The 17,443-nt window shown below is 45.3% G+C and overlaps 1 protein-coding gene across 1 annotated transcript in view; it reads left to right on the top strand.

The window, feature by feature from the left end:
- Nucleotides 1–9,356: 9,356 nt before the first annotated feature.
- Nucleotides 9,357–17,443, top strand: part of CEP41 (centrosomal protein 41) — a 57,344-nt gene continuing 49,257 nt past the window's right edge. Inside the window, exon 1 of the mRNA XM_040343330.1 lies at nucleotides 9,357–9,551. Coding sequence (XP_040199264.1) covers nucleotides 9,519–9,551 — 33 coding nt within the window. The 5' untranslated portion in view covers nucleotides 9,357–9,518. The remainder of the gene's footprint in view (nucleotides 9,552–17,443) is intronic.

Here is a 17,443-nt window from a genome sequence, read left to right as displayed (position 1 = left end):
CACCAAATGCCATGTTTGGCAAGATCTGGTAGACTTGGTGGCAGGTCTCTCTTCTGTGCAACACTCTCTCCCCCGATTCAGCTGTGGGAGCGTCCTGCTAATGGTCCTATTAACACGGCATCCCCTCGCAAAAAGACCCTCAGTGTGTGTCTTTTGACTGCAAAAAGCAACCCCTATCTCTCCTCCTCATTCTTTGTAATCCTGCCTGTAGTTTAAAGTCCATCTGTCTCCCATTCACATGCATTGCGCTCTGCCCTCTCAAAGACTACAACTCCCAGTGTTCTTTATGGCATCCTGAATTCTCCCCCTGCAGTTGATTGGATCCGAGAGTGAGTGGGGTTTCTCACTGGCACAGCTGCAGCTGTACACACACAACTCGCTCCCACGGCTCTTTAATTGGGCAAATTAGGCGGTCGCCTAAGGCCTCGCAGTCACAGGGGCCTCGCGGCCGCCTAACTTACCAAATGCATTACCCCAGTTTTGAGGGACAGGGGACGTTAAGGCTGCTATGCTCAGGCAGCGTTAAGAGTCCAGCGTCCCTAACAACCAGTGAATATCGGTGACACCACCCCTTGTGACGTCAATGACTCAGCATGCCCTCAGTCAATGATGTCACAAGGGGGCGGGTTCACCAGGTGAAATCACCGGGTGGCACGCTCCCCTTAGTTATTAAAGAGCACCATCTGGGGGACTTCCAGATTCTGATAAGCCCCCTGCCCGCAGACGCCCACAACCACCGGCCAGGGTTGTGGGGAAGAGGCTCTTGTCCTTGAATTATTTTTCCCATCATGGACGAGAGTGGGGCCCCATGTCAAGTTTTGCCTAAGGCCTCACAAAGCCTAGAGCCGACTCTGCTCGCTCCATACAAATCCTGGTTGGGAAGGGGGTGAGTGGATGGATGAGTCTGCACATAGAGAGCTGCAGAGTCTCCTCAGACAACACAGCCATCTACTTTACTCAGTTTGCAGCAACGGCAAAGGCAGAAGATCACAGAGCCATGTGCATCTCTCATTCTGACAGCAGCCTGGAGGGGAAGAAGTGGTGATCAGCAGCATATAGAAAATATACAAATTTTCTCTCATGGTTTCACAAATCTCTCTGTCAGGAATTCATCAACCAGTTAAATAAAAATTAATTCAGTAGTATTTATTTGATCAAGCTACGGTGCTTATCAGTACTGCAAAAGAAAAAAACAATTGTGAAGGCCTCTTGATAAAATAAAACTTAAATATAGTGCTCTGGATAACAGCTGCCATGTTCCCATTATATTAATCAGGTCTCTGTGGAACAAAAAGTCAGGTGCTCTTCAACCAGTTGGGCAGCACAGTGCAGTCACAGAACAGATATATATATATATATATATATATATATATATATATATATATATATATATATATATATATATATATATATATATATATATACACACACACAGTATAATGACCTGTATGGTATAACTGGATGGTAAAACTTTCAAGATGAAGGGTGTATTGATATTACTAGCCTTGGTGGCTGCAGTCTACAGTGCTGGAGATTTGAGTGGGAATGTAACAAATTATTTTTATAATACATTGTATAAACATTTATATTTTCAAAGCTCTGATACAGCTGTAGTGACCCCCCTGGCCAGGGAAAAGGAAAGACCTACCAACCTGGGTTCTAGACTCGGCCACAATCCTCCACCCAAAGAAGCACCAAGATCCTCTGAAGGCAAGCTGCATTTCCCTTCCAGAAGGACTTCCATCCTTTGGCTCACCACCTTGGGTGCTGTACCCTCCTTGACTAGGCAGGGCAGCTTAAGGATCTGAGTTAAGACCAAACTGGTTATTGGCCTAATCAGCACAAAGCACTGCAAACACCTCCTCAGGCCTCAGCCCGGAGAGGAAGAGACCTCATCAGGCCATTCCCTAAACATTTATATCCCCCCCCCCCGCAGGCACCAATGGCCAAGAACCCCCTAGTGTTTTCCAGAGGGGGCAAAAAATACTCATACCTCAAGATTGTTACCACCCTCCATGACTATTACGCTAAGTGCCATTGACATCCAATGGCAGCAGCATAGAACAGGAAGAACATAGAGGAGAGCCAAGTGAAAAGATTATCAATTCATCTGGGTAAAACTACTACCCAGCAAACTAAATAGCTAGTAGCTAACGTATTTTAAGGTCCAGTCCCAGATAGCAAGCAATTGTGCTGCAAGTATGAAAATGACTTACTAAGCTATTGCAAGACTTGCCAGGATTAACGAGTTTGTTGAACATTTGCAGCAATTCCGCATTGCATGACTCCAGATCATCTTTCTTTGCAAACATTCTGAAAGTCTGCTGCAAGTTCTAGTTATGTTGTGCAATAGTCATCCCACCACAGGGGTCACTGTGGCTGAATTTTCATGCTGTAGACTTGCAGAGCTCTTGCTGCAGAATTACCACTGCAACTTTGCTCTTGCTAGAGACTTGCCATGCAAATTTGATACAAATTGGAAGAGTGTCAACTAGAACTTGTGAATTAAGTGTTCTGCAAGGCCTTGTACACACGACCGAACATGTCCAGGGAAACTGGTCCATCCGACCAGTTTCCGCGGACATGTCCGACCGTGTGTAGGGCCTACCGGACAGTTTTCCGGCCTAGCGGACAGGTTTCCAGCGGACAAAAGTTTCTTAGCATGCTAAGAAACTTGTCCGCTGGAAGCCTGTATGTCGGACATGTCCGATGGTTAGTACGACTCATCGGACATGTCCGCTGGGCCAAAATCCCACGCATGCGTCGAATTGATTCGATGCATGCGTGGAAGCATTGAACTTCCTGGTTCGCGCACGTCGCCGCGTCATCGTCGCTGCCACGTCGCCGCCACGTCACCGCGTTCTCTGTCTGCGGGAATTTGTTCTGATGGTGTGTACACACATCAGACCAAAATCTCCCAGCAGACATGTCCGATGAAAACGGTCATTGGGTCAAAGTGACCCAATTCAATACTTCAAATATGTGACAAGCTATCATTGCTGTTTGGGGCATTGACAGGCTTTGGGCTGTTGGGCTTGTGTTGATGGGTAAATGCAGAGTGCTTTTGATATCAGGTAGATGAGCTTTTGAGATCATTCAGAATTATTGGCCAGTGCATTTGATCTGCATTTGGCCTGCTTCAAGTTATATTTGCATCCCAATAGACTTGTACTGAGAGAGAAGCCGTTCTGATGTGAACAAAAAACAATGTATACAAACCCTTAAAAGACAAGTATGGCCAAAGCTTTTTTGGCCATGTGTCTCTTTTGGGTTACAGAAGTGCACCTACTTTTGCTCGCCTGTGACCCAGAGTCAGCTGATAGCAGGCTATTGCCCACTAGGGGCTCTGACTGCTGGGCTCTGATGAAGAAGCCTTGTGCTTGGAAACGCGTCAGCCGGCAGTGACCCTCTCACTTCCTCCATGACCATTTGGAGTGCGGTTCGGGTTCTACACGCTGCAGCCTGTATGGTATAAACCTTTTTTTGGGAATCCTTCTACCACAGTTGTGAGTAGTTTTTTTTTATATTGCATTTTATAACATTTGTTTTAACAGTAACACACTATGCTGGTGCGCCTTTTTTGTTATTTGTTATTGCCCACTAGGACCTGATGTCTCAGAGCACCTCCAAGCTTTGGAAGAATTGTTTAGAATATTGTTGGGATCCACCCGGATGCCTAATCGGCAGCTGGTTTAGCCTTTGACTTTGTGGTAGTTGCATTTGTTTTCTTTATTCAGGCTTCTTTTCAATTCTTTTCACTTAGTGATCTTACCAGTAACACATTTCCTGTCCCAATATGACAGCGCTCACTCATTGTACTATACTGTATATATGAAGTAGCACCCCTGTCACCCTGTGGCAGCAAGTGTGTCAAGTCAACACCCAAAACACAGGTTAAAAAAACGCAATCCGACTGCAGTGCGTTTCCAAGGGTTGTGCCTACACTAATTTTGGTATGATGCAGTGCGATATGAGTCCATTCAAATTAATGGGCTCAAATCACACCACACTGAATTGTATATGAATTGCACAGGAATGTGCAGTGCATTCCTGTGTAATTCATAGTGTGGACTGGGGCTTAGATAACAATGCAGAGTGCAGGGGACACTGCTGGATTTGCTGCAGGATTAACAGGTATTTTTGCAGCATTTAAACATAATGGGCTAGATTCACGTAGGAGCGCATATCTTTCTTCCGGCGTAGCGTATCCTATTTATGCTACGCCTCCGCAACTTAGACGGGCAAGTGCAGTATTCACAAAGCATTTGCTCCGTAAGTTGCGGCGGCGTAGCGTAAATTGGCCGGCGTAAGCCCGCCTAATTCAAATGTGGAAGAGGTGGGCGTGTTGTATGTAAATCAATCGTGACCCCACGTAAATGACGCGCTTAAAGAACGGCGCATGCGCACGCATGCTCAGTATCACGTCAAATTTTTTCCCTAAGTTACGCCGGCTCAATGCCTGTGACGTGAACGTAACCTACGCACAGCCCCATTCACGTACGAGTTACGTAAACGACGTAAGAAGATACGCTTGTGCCGATGTCCACTTTGCATTGGCTGCGCCTCATATAGCAGGGGTAACTTTACGCCGGACGTAAGCCTAACGTAAATGGCGTAGCGGGCGCAAGTACGTTCGTGAATCGGCGTATCTACCTAATTTACATATTCAACGCGGTAGCCAAAGGAAACGCCACCTAGGGGCCATCGTAAATATGCACCCCAAGATACGACGGCGTAGGAGACTTACGCCGCTCGTATCTTGCCCAAATCTATGCGTAACTGATTCTATGAATCAGGCGCATAGATACGACGGCTCGTTTTTCGGACTTACGACGGCATACGTGGAGATACGTCGTCGTAAGTCCATCGTGAATCTGGCCCAGAGTATATAACAAAATATTTTCATTGATATATTTAACAGACCAAAAGGAGTAAATCAGGTTCATTGGGTTTACATACATTTTAAAACTGAACTATTAACACACAGTCCTCCGACTCCCCTACACGGAGACAACCTTTTGACCACAGTGCGTATAAGGAGCACTTGCCCTAGGCGGTGTCTTATGCCCTGTACACACAATCGGACCTTTGTCCGATCAAATTCACATTGGAATTCCGACGGAATTCCATCGGAGGAAAAGAGAACATGTTCTCTATGTAATCTCTGATGGATTGGATAGAAGAAGGTCCTGGACTGCCGCGCTCCTTAAAACGATGTCTTTATTATACAAATAAAATCCAAAAAACAACCAAAGCAATGCAGTCAAAATGAAGTGAACAACACTCGAGTAAGCATCACATGATGTATTTGACTAAACAAGAATGAATTTCATGGGAGGATACCACAGAGGAAGCCACTGCTGTCCAAAAAAAAAAAATTGCTGCACGTTTACAGTTTGCACAAGAGCACCTGGATGCCAGCAGTACTGGCAAAATATTCTGTGGACAGATGAAACCAAAGTTGTGTTGCTTGGAAGAAACACACAACACTATGTGTGGAGAAAAAGAGGCACAGCACACCAACATCAAAACCTCATCCCAACTGTGAAGTATGGTGGTGGGGGCATCGTGGTTTGGGGCTGCTTTGCTGCGTCAGGGCCTGGATGGATTGCTATCATCGAAAGAAAAAATTAATTGCCAAGTTTATCAAGATATGTTGCAGGAGAGCTTAAGGCCATCTGTCCACCAGCTGAAGCTCAACAGAAGATGGGTGTTGCAACAGGACAACGATCCAAAGCATAGAAGTAAATCAACAACAGAATGGCTTAAACAGAAGAAAATACGCCTTCTGGAGTGGCCCAGTCAGAGTCCTGACCTCAACCCGATTGAGATGCTGTGGCATGACCTCAAGAAAGCGATTCCCACCAGACATCTCAAGAATATTGCTGAACTGAAACAGTTCTGTAAAGAGGAATGGTCAAGAATTACTCCTGACCGTTGTGCACGTCTGATCTGCAACTACAGGAAACGTTTGGTTGAAGTTATTGCTGCCAAAGGAGGTTCAACCAGTTATTAAATCCAAGGGTTCACATACTTTTTCCACCTGCACTGTGAATGTTTACATGGTGTGTTCTAAAAAACATGGTAACATTTAATTCTTTGTGTGTTATTAGATTAAGCAGACTGTGATTGTCTATTGTTGTGACTGATGCCGCGTACAGACGGTCGTTTTTTGTGATGAAATAAAACAACGTTTTATATCATGAAACAAAACAACGTTTTTAAAACCTCAATTTTAAAAAACGACGTTGCCTACACACCATCATTTTTTCAAAATGCTCTAGCAAAGCTCGGTTACGTTCAGCACTCTTTTCCATTGAAGCTCGCTTCATACCTTGCTTCTGAGCATGCGTTTTAGCTACACACGGTGATTTTTTATGACACAAAAAACGACGTTTTGAAAAACGACACAAAAAATTGAAGCATGCTCAAAAAATTTTTTGTCGTTTTTCAGAAGACATAAAACGACATTTTCCCCACACACGGTCATTTTAAATGACGTTTTTAAAAACTTTGTTTTTTTTTCATCACATAAAGCGACCGTGTGTACGCGGCATTAGATGAAGATCAGATCACATTTTATGACCAATTTGTGCAGAAATCCATATCATTCCAAAAGGGTTCACATACTTTTTATTGCAACTGTATATAGGAAAGTTCAATTTGTCCCGAGCCAAGTGATCTAAATCCTAAAATATGGAACTCTAAGCCCCTTTCAGACGTATGGATCTCATGAGGATCCATACCTTTCTTATCCGCTTGCTCAGCGGGATTGCTCCGTTAATCCCAGCTGAGCCAGCAGATGACAGGGCGGTCCCCACACACTGTGCAGGGACCACCCTGTCAGATCTCCGCTCTCCCCTATGGGGGGATCGGATGAACACAGACCGTCTGTCCGCGTTCATCCGATTCGCAGACGGATGGAAAAATAGAATTTTCCTCCGTCTGCAGAATCGGAGCATAGCGGACACCGATGAGATCAGGTGTCAATATCAGCTGACACCCACTATCCCATAGGGATCAATGTATGTCCCTTTTTCATCTGTAAACGGATGGATGAAAAAACAGACATACGGTCCGCTGGTGTGAAAAGGGCCTAATAGCCATACATTTCAATAGGAAATTCCAAATAAGAAGCCAAGTTATTCCTATATGAAAACCATCTTGGCTCATCTAAATTCCACTTGTTTTATACTCATTGGGCATCCTACTATATAGGAAAGTTCAATTTGGCCCAAGCCAAACTTGTCAAACTGTCACCCATGCATTTCAATGGGAAATTCCGAATAAGAAGCCAAGCTATTGCTATATGAAAACCATTTTGGCTCACGCAAGTGCCACTTGTTTTATACTCATTGGGCATCCTTCTATTAGTTAAAGTTCAATTTGGCCCGAGCCAAGTGATATAAATCTTAACCACTTGCCGCCCGCCAATGACAGATTGACGTCGGCAAAGTGGTTTCAATATCCTGAGTGGACGTCATATGACGTCCTCAGGATATTGAGCCGCTGCGTGCCCCCAGCCGCGGGCGCGCATCGCGGTGATCGTTGTTGCAGGGTGTCAGTCTGACACCCCACAACACCGATCTAGGTAAAGAGTCTCTCACGGAGACTCTTTACCACGTGATCAGCCGTGTCCAATCACGGCTGATCACGATGTAAACAGGAAAAGACGGTATTCGGCTTTTCCTCACTCGCGTCTATCAGATGCGAGTAGAGGAGAGCCAATCGGCTGCTCCTCTAACAGGTGGGGTTTGTGCTGATCGATTATCAGCACAACCCCCCCGAGGATGCCCACTGGACCACCAGGGATGCCCACTGGACCACCAGGGATGCAAAACAAAAAACACAGGTATGCCACCCTAGATCATCAGGGATGACAATGACACAAAAAATGGATGCCAATCAGTGCCCGCAATGGATGCCAATCAGTGCCCACAATGGGCATCACTGATTGGCAGGCATTGTTTGGCACTGATTGGCATCCATTAGTACAACACATACGATAGTGCCACCTATCAGTGCCCATCTATGCCCATCTGCGCCACCTATCAGTGCCCATCCACGCCGCCTATCAGTGCCCATCCATGCCGCCTATCAGTGCCCATCCATGCCGCCTATCAGTGCCCATCCATGCCCATCCCTGCCGCCTATCCGTACCCATCCATGCCGCCTATCCATGCCGCCTATCCGTGCTGCCTATCAGTGCCCATCCATGCCCGCCCATCAGTGCCGCATATTAGTGCCCATCAATGCCACCACATCAGTGCCACCTCATCAGTGCCCATCAGTGCCGCCTTATCACCGTCAGTGCAGCACCATCAGTGCCCATCAGTGAAGGAGAAAACATATTTATTTACAATGTTTTATAACAGAAACAAAAAAAATATTTTTTTTTTCAAAATTTTCGGTCATTTTTTAATTTTTTTTGCAGAAAATAAAAATCCCAGAGGTGATCAAATACCACCAAAAGAAAGCTCTATTTGTGGGTACAGAATGATAAAAATGTAGTTTGGGTACAGTGTAGCATGACCGAGCAATTGTCATTCAAAGTGCAACAGCGATGAAAGCTAAAAATTGGTCTGGGCGGGAGGGTGTATAAGTGCCCTGTATGGAAGTGGTTAAAATATGGCACCTTGGGAGCCATGCATTTCAATGGGAAATTCTGAATAAGAAACCAAGGTATTCCTATATGAAAACCATCTTGGCTCACCTAAATTCCACTTATTGTATACTCATTGGGCATACTACTTGGGTATTATATTGTGTTTGTATGCCCTAGAATATATTTTAGTGTATTTTGTCCTGAAAATATGAGTTTGATGAACACTTGTGCAAAAATCATGTGATATAAAAAAACATTATTTTATTCTCCAGGGCCTCTGCTTTGGGAAAATACAGTATATAATGTCTGGGGGTCATAAGTAATTCTCTAGCAGAAAAATAATAAAAACATTGCAGATTTTAACAGATTTTTATGTGGGGGATAAATGTCCATGTGGACAAGTGGTTAGCATAATTTTTCAGCTGTATCGGATTCCATAATTCTGTGATCAGGTAGGTGAAAGATGCTTTTGATTGATGAGTTGTGGCATTGTGATTGCACGCTGCTGATCGCCACCTTTGCTAGTCTAGAGAACAGCAGAGTGAAGGAACGCTGCTCGGCTATGTCTCTGTACAGAACAATGGACTCCGATCAGGGATCGGCCGATGCGGGAAAGGCAGCCCGAACATCACTACTCAGCCCCCGGGCCGACAGGCGGGAACAGGCCGGACCACAAAGCCGGCGGACCACGGCGTCTCCGTTGCTTAGCAACTACAGGGAACTGTCACTAGCCGTGCAAGCCACGCCTTCTTACGTAGGAAGGTCGATTTTCACTGGCTGCAAGAGAACACGGAACCAATGGTCGGACGGGTTGTTGAAGAGTGGTAAAGCAGAGGCGGCAGAGAGAGGGAGGCTGAGAGATTGCTGAGAGATTGCTGGAGATTGGAGTTACTGAGCGGTTTGTGGTCTAGTTATGTCTGCCAGGAGGCAAATCGGGGACCCGGAGGTGAGACTCACAATAATGGGGGCTTCTGGGTCTGCTATGGAAAAGGACACATAATGTATACACGGGCGTTACCACTGTGATTGGGTTCTGTTACGTGTATGAATGGCTCACTTCACTAGATGACTGAGAGCATAGGCAGGGATCACAACTACATGTGTGTTCATATATAGACTGTATATGAGAGATCAGTGCCCTACATGTGTGTGTGTGGTCATATATAGACTGTATATGAGAGATCAGTGCCCTACATGTGTGTGTGGTCATATATAGACTGTATATAATGAGAGATCAGTGCCCTACATATGTGTGTGGTCATATATAGACTGTATATGAGACATCAGTGCCCTACATATGTGTGTGTGGTCATATATAGACTGTATATAATGAGAGATCAGTGCCCTACATATGTGTGTGGTCATATATAGACTGTATATGAGACATCAGTGCCCTACATATGTGTGTGGTCATATATAGACTGTATATGAGAGATCAGTGCCCTACATATGTGTGTGTGTGGTCATATATAGACTGTATATGAGAGATCAGTGTCCTACATGTGTGTGTGTGTGGTCATATAGACTGTTTATAATGAGAGATCAGTGCCCTACATATATGTGTGTGTGTGGTCATATATAGACTGGGGTAGATTCAAGTAGATTTGCACAGTTTTTACGGAGGCGCAGCACACCGTTTTGCCGCTGCGCCTCCGCAAATTACCTGCGCTACCCTTGATTCACGGGGGCAGTAGCTCCGTAAATTGCGTGGGCGCTCCAGCGTAAGCGCGCGCAATTTAAATGATCCCGTAGGGGGCGTGGATCATTTAAATTAGGCGCGTTCCCGCGCCGAGCGTAGTGCGCATGCTTCCGTCGGGAAACTTTCCCGACGTGCATTGCGGTAAATGACGTCGCAAGGACGTCATTTGCTTTAAAGTGAACGTGAATGGCGTCCAGCGCCATTCACGAATCACTTACGCAAACGACGTAAATTTCAAACGACACGTATACGTAGCATTGGCTGCCCCTGCTAATAGCAGGGGCAGCCTTACGCAAAAACCGACGTACGCAAACAACGTAAACTGCATACGCAGGGCTCGCGTAGGGTTGTGAATCGGCGTTAGTATGCAATTTGCATACTATACGCTGACCACAACGGGAACGCCACCTAGCGGCCTGCGTAAGAATGCAGCCTAAGATATGACAGCATAAGGAGCCTTATGCCAGTCATTTCTTAGGCTGCAGTCGGCGTATCGAGCTACCTGAATCAGGAGCATTCGATACGCCGGGGCAAGTAAGCAATTGCGCTGCGTAACTATGGTTGCGCAGGCGCAATTGCTCTTTGAATCTACCCCACTGTTTATAATGAGAGATCAGTGCCCTACATGTATGTGGTCATATATAGATTGTATATAATGAGAAGTCCGTGTTCTACGTGTGTGTGTGGTCATACATAGACTGTATATGATGAGAGGTCAGTGCTGTGTGTTGTCATAAATATAGACTGTGGCCCAGATTCTCAAAGGAGATACGTCGGCGTATCTCCAGATACGCCATCGTATCTCTGAGTCTGGGCGGTCGTATCTATGCGCCTGATTCTTAGAATCAGTTACACATAGATTTGTATTAGATCCGACCGGCGTAAGTCTCTTACGCCGTCGGATCTTAACTGCATATTTACGCTGGCCGCTAGGGGCGTGTACGCTGATTTACGCCTAGAAATATGTAACTCGGCTAGATACGCGAATTCACGAATGTACCCCCGGCCGACTCAGTCAGATACGCCGTTTACGTTAGGCTTTTCCCGTCGTAAAGTTACCCCTGCTATATGAGGCGTACATGCGGCGTACCAATGTTAAGTATGGACGTCGTTCCCGCGTCGAATTTTGGAAATTTTACGTTGTTTGCGTAAGTCGTTCGCGAATAGGGCTGGGCGTCATTTACATTCACGTCTAAAGCATTGGCTTCTTGCGGGTTAATTCGGAGCATGCGCACTGGGATACTTTCACGGACGGCACATGCGCCGTTCGTAAAAAGCGTCATTTACGTGGGGTCACTTAAAATTAACATAACACACGCCCACATCTACCACATTTGAATTTGGCGGGCTTACGTCGGCCTATTTACGCTACGCCGCCACAACTTTCGTTTGAGAATACGGCACTTGCCTGTAAAAGTTGCGGCGGCGTAACGTAAATAGGATACGTTACGCCCGCACAAAGATACGCCACTGTACGTGAATCTGGGCCTGTGTGTATAATGAGAGATCAGTGCCCTACGTAAATGAGACTGTAATGTTTACTGAGTGCTACAAGCAGACATGTGCCCACAGCAGACAGGCAATCAATTACGGTAACTGTAGATCAGGCAGAGTAATGGAAGGTGATAACACATTGATGTGTGTAATGTATAGCTGCACAATTCAGGGTCAAATGAGAATCACAATTTTTTTTGCTTAGACTAAAGATCACGATTCTCTCAAAATTGTCTGGGTATCATCATCTTTCACATTATACAATAAAATTGGGCTAAATTTACTGTTTAGGTGTTTTTTTATTTTTTTTATTTATTGAAGTATTTTTTTTTTACCAAAAAAGTGCTTTTGAAAGACTGCTGCGCAAATATAGTGCGACATAAACTATTGCAACAACCGCCATTTTATTCTATAGGGTCTCTATTTATTTTTATTTATACACACACTCTCACAAAAGTGAGTACACCCCTTTACATTTTTATCTTTTCATGTGACAACACTGAAGAAAATACACTTTGCTACAATGTAATGTAGTGAGTGTACAGCTTGTATAACAGTGTACATTTGCTGTCCCCTCAATAACTCAACACACAGCCATTAATGTCTAAACTGCTGGCAACAAAAGTGAGTACACCCCTAAGTGAAAATGTCCAAATTGGGCCCAGAGTGTCAATATTTTGTGTGGCCACCATTATTTTCCAGCACTGCCTTAACCCTCTTGGGTATGAAGTTCACTAGAACTTCACAGGTTGCCACTGGAGTCCTCTTCTACTCCTCCATGACAACATCACAGAGCTGGTAGATATTGGAGACCTTGCGCTCCTCCACCTTCTATTTGAGGATACCCCACAGATGCTCAATAGGGTTTGGGTCTGGAGACATGCCTGGCCAGTCCATCACCTTTACCCTCTGCTTCTTTAGCAAGGCAGTGGTTGTCTTGGAGGTGTGTTTGGAGTCATTATGTTGGAATACTACCCTGCGGCCCAGTCTCCGTAGGGAGGGGATAATGCTCTGCTTCAGTATGTCACAGGACATGTTGGCATTCATGTTTCCAGCAATGAATTGTAGCTTTCCAGTGCCGGTAGCACTCATGCCGCTCCAGACTATGACACTCCAACCACCATGCTTGACTGTAGGCAAGACACACTTGTCTTTGTACTCCTCACCTGGTTGCTGCCACATACGCTTGATACCATCTGAACCAAATAAGTTTATCTTGGTCTCATCAGACCACAGGACATGGTTCCAGTAATCCATGTCATTAGTCTGCTTGTCTTCGGAAAACTGTTTGTGGGCTTTCTTGTGCATCATCTTTAGAAGAGGTTTCCTTCTGGGACGACAGCCATCCAGACCAATTTAATGCAGTGTGCGGCGTATGGTCTGAGCACTGACAGGCTGACCCCCCACCCTTCAACCTCTGCAGCAATGCTGGCAGGACTCGTACATCTATTTCCCAAAGACAACCTTTGCACGTGCACTCAACTTTTTTGGTCGACTATGGCGAGGCCTGTTCTGAGTGGCACCTGTCCTGTTAAACCGCTGTATGGTATTGGCCACCTTGCTGCAGCTCAGTTTCAGGGTCTTGCCAATCTTCTTATAGCCTAGGTCATCTTTATGTAGCACAACAAGTCTTTTTTTGCAGATCCTCAGAGAGTTCTTTGCCATGAGGTGCCATGTTGAACTTCCAGTGACCAGTATGAGTCAAATTTAACACCTGCTTCCTGTTAACACCTGAGACCTAGTAACACTAACGAGTCACATGACCTTTGGGAGGGAAAATGGCTAATTGGGCCTAATTTTGGACATTTTCACTTGGGGGGTGTACTCACTTTTGTTGCCGGCGGTTTAGACATCAATGGCTGTGTGTTGAGATATTTTGAGGGGACAGCAAATTTACTGTTATACAAGCTGTACACTCACTACTTTACATTGTAGCAAAGTGTAATTTCTTCAGTGTTGTCACTAAAGATACAATATCAAAATATTTACAAAAATGTGAGGGGTGTACTCGCTATTGTGAGATTGTGTGTGTTTGGGGGGGTTCTAAGTCATTTTCTAGAATTTTTTTTTTTTTTTTTTTTTTAAACTTGTAAGCAACAAGTGTCAGAAAAAGGCTTGGACTTTAAGTGTATTAACCACTTAAGGACCGCCTCCTGCACATATACGTCGGCAGAATGGCACGGCAGGGCACAAGCACGTACAGGTAGGTCCTCTTTAAGTGCCTAGCCGTGGCTCCGTGACCTGCGGACCCGATCGCCGCTGGAGTCCCGCGATTGGTCCCCGGAGCTGAAGAACGGGCAGAGCTGTGTGTAAACACAGCTTCCCCGTTCTTCACTGTGGCGCCGTCATTGATCGTGTGTTCCCTTTTTATAGGGAAACGCAATCAATGACGTCACACCTACAGCCACACCCCCCTACAGTTAGAAACAAATATGAGGTCACACTTAACCCCTTCAGCGCCCCCTTATGGTTAACTCCCAAACTGCAATTTGTCATTTTCACAGTAAACAATGCATTTTTAATGCATTTTTTGCTGTGAAAATGACAATGGTCCCAAAAATGTGTCAAAATTGTCTGAAGTGTCCGCCATAATGTCGCAGTCATGAAAAAAATCGCTGATCGCCGCCATTAGTAGTACAAAAAAAATAATTAATAAAACTATCCCCCTATTTTTGTAAACGCTATAAATTTTGCGCAAACCAATCGATAAACGCTTATTGCGATTTTTTTTTTTTTTTTACCAAAAGTAGGTAGAAGAATACGTATCGGCCTAAACTGAGGAATTTATATATATATATATATATATATATATATATATATATATATATATATATATATATATATATATATATATATATATATATATATATATATATATATATATATATATACATAAATTTTTTTGGGGGGGGATATTTATTATAGTAAAAAATAATTTTTTTCAAAATTGTCGCTCTATTTTTGTTTATAGCGCAAAAAATAAAAACTGCAGAGGTGATCAAATACCACTAGAAGAAAGCTCTATTTGTGGGGAAAAAAGGACACCAGTTTTGTTTGGAAGCCACGTCGCACGACCGCGCATTTGTCAGTTAAAGCGACGCAGTGCCGAATCGCAAAAACTGGCCTAAAGGTCCAGGTCTTAAATGGTTAAACAGCCCTGTTTTAGTTCATCCCTTTGATCTAAAACAGGGGTGCCAAACTCGTGGAGCCCTCTGTTGTGGCCCACAACCTTCTGCTCTGGAATGGCTGGTTGGCAAGCCCAGAGCGCGAGTTCCCGACCCGCCATCCCAGAGCATCAGTGTTGTGAATGTAACCGGCCATAGGGGAACCCAGCAGCTGCTGAGCAGAGACACATAAGCCAATGTTTCCTGTATAGCCTCCTGTTACAGGTGTGATACCAAATGCACTCTGTCTAGGACAGTAATAGCCGGCGATACCTGAATGGAAGACTTTTATTAAAGGGAAGTTTAATACTAAAATCACAATGTATATATGGACTTATGTGTTCTGCAGTGGTTACTGGGCTGCTTTCCAACTGATTCGCAGGTGGAGTGTACCTGCGGGTTACTTGTACTGAGCCATAGTCTTCTGTTATTACCTGCGGGTTTGGTGCGCTTTCAGAAAGTGCACTACACCTGCAGTCTATGGCAAAGTGCAGCTACAGTAACCTGCAGGAAGGCCACTGGCGCACTATGTTGTATGTACCTGCAGTGTGGGTAAACCACGTTGCATCAGTGTAAAGGGAACCCTGGGCCCCTTCCACACAATCGATCAGACCCTCCATTCACCTTTCTAGGGTGGCAAATGTAAACAGACTTGTGTCCGTTCACACCCGCCTACCTGCAATCCAATCTGCTAAAAAAAATGTAATAAAAATAAAACAGAAAAGGATCCTTCCCCTTTAGGGCTGCGCATCTTCACTCGTCTCACGATTCGATTACGATTATCAAGTCCACGATTCGATTCGATTCGGCGATGCATCACGATGCATCACGATTACCGACGAGCTCTCACTTCCGCTTGGGCCGCCTAGGTGGCCCTTCCTCCCCGCAATCTTCTGAGACACATCACAGGTTCCAGAAGATTGCCCAGCTATGCAGGACAGCGCAGTGAGACATGTACACCTGGCTGTGAAGCTGCAAGCTGTCACAGCCGGATGCCCACAGAAGTATTGCCAGCGCCGTGGACAGAATGGAGTGTTCGGGTGGCAACATCGCTGGATTGTGGGACAGGTGAGTGTCTTTTTATTAAAAGTCAGAAGATACTTTTTTTTGTAGCTGCTGACTTTTAATATGTTTTTTTTTACTGAACTCTGCTTTTAAATAAAAATAACCTCACTCCCTTAAAGTGGAGTTCCACCCAAAAGTGGAACTTCTCCTTTAAGCACTCCTCGCCCCCTGACATGCCATATTTGGCATATCATTTTTTTTTTTGGGGGGGGGGGGGTCCTCTTTTTAGTGGGACTTCCTGTCCTGGCTGCCTAGGTGACTCCTTCTGTCGCCCTAGGTGGCCCCTCCATGCCAGCGATCTTCTGGGACACAGGTCCCAGAAGTTTGGCTGGCCAATGGCAGATCACAGTGCGCGCCTGGCCATGAAGCCGTAAGCTATCATGGCTGGGTGCCCACAGTAGATATGATGGCATTGAGGAGAGGAGCGGGGAAAGGTATGGGGCTCTGTGCGGTCGCATTGGTGGACCGTGGCACAAGTGTCGGTTTAATAAAAGTCACCAGCTACACTTTTGGTAGCTGCTGACTTTTACTAAACTAAAAAGCGGTGGAACTCCACTATAAAAAGTGATTAGTGCACTACAGGGTACAGGAATATACAAATGTGGCTGCTGAGAGGTCTGGAGGGATTATAATTCACAGCAAGTTCCCTGTACTGTCTGTGTTGAAATTTCCCTGGCTTCCCAAGTTCGCACATTCCAGCACACTAGGAGTTAACACAATGGAATGTGCGAACTTGGGACACCAGAGAAATGTCAACATAGAGCACATGGAGGAGGAGAAAGAATACTGCTGTAATTAAGAATCCCCTATTTGCAATACATGCCGTTCTAAACCATTTAATGGCCACTGCTGCATGTGCTGTTTAAAATATATACAGTCAGCTTCTCATACCTTCGTTTCTGTGTGTATGCTGCTCTCTGTATTTCCGCACATGTGACTCTGTCCTGTCCGGCCCGCCTCTCACCACTCGTTCTCCTCTTTCCCGACGTCAGTGGGAGTTCTCAGCCCCGCCCACCGACTGTACTGTAGCTATCAGATGAGAAGAGAGGCGGGCGGGGCTGAGACGTAGGAGGTGAGAGGCGGGCCGGAGCTAACATGAGAGGATTCCGGAATATACAGACAGCAATATAAGTATGAAACACTGTGTATTTTAAAAAGTACATGCAGCAGTGGCCATATAGTGTATTATAGCGGCATTTAATGCAAAATGGGTATTTTATTAGACGCGCTCGGAGCGATCTCCCGGGAGGGGCGGGGCAAGCCGGGATGACGTCACCCGACATCGATTATTGGGGCCACATGCATCGATGCCGAATCGGGGGCCCCCGAATCGCGATGCATCGATTATATTCAACACCCCTATTCCCCTTCCATCTGGGCGGATTGGATTGGAGGATCCATATAGTAGAGTGTGAG

Source organism: Rana temporaria, chromosome 3 (assembly GCF_905171775.1).
Source record: "Rana temporaria chromosome 3, aRanTem1.1, whole genome shotgun sequence".
Taxonomy (NCBI): Eukaryota; Metazoa; Chordata; class Amphibia; order Anura; family Ranidae; genus Rana; species Rana temporaria.
Note: the sequence above shows the minus strand (reverse complement) of the source record. Positions and strands in the feature narration are given on the sequence as shown.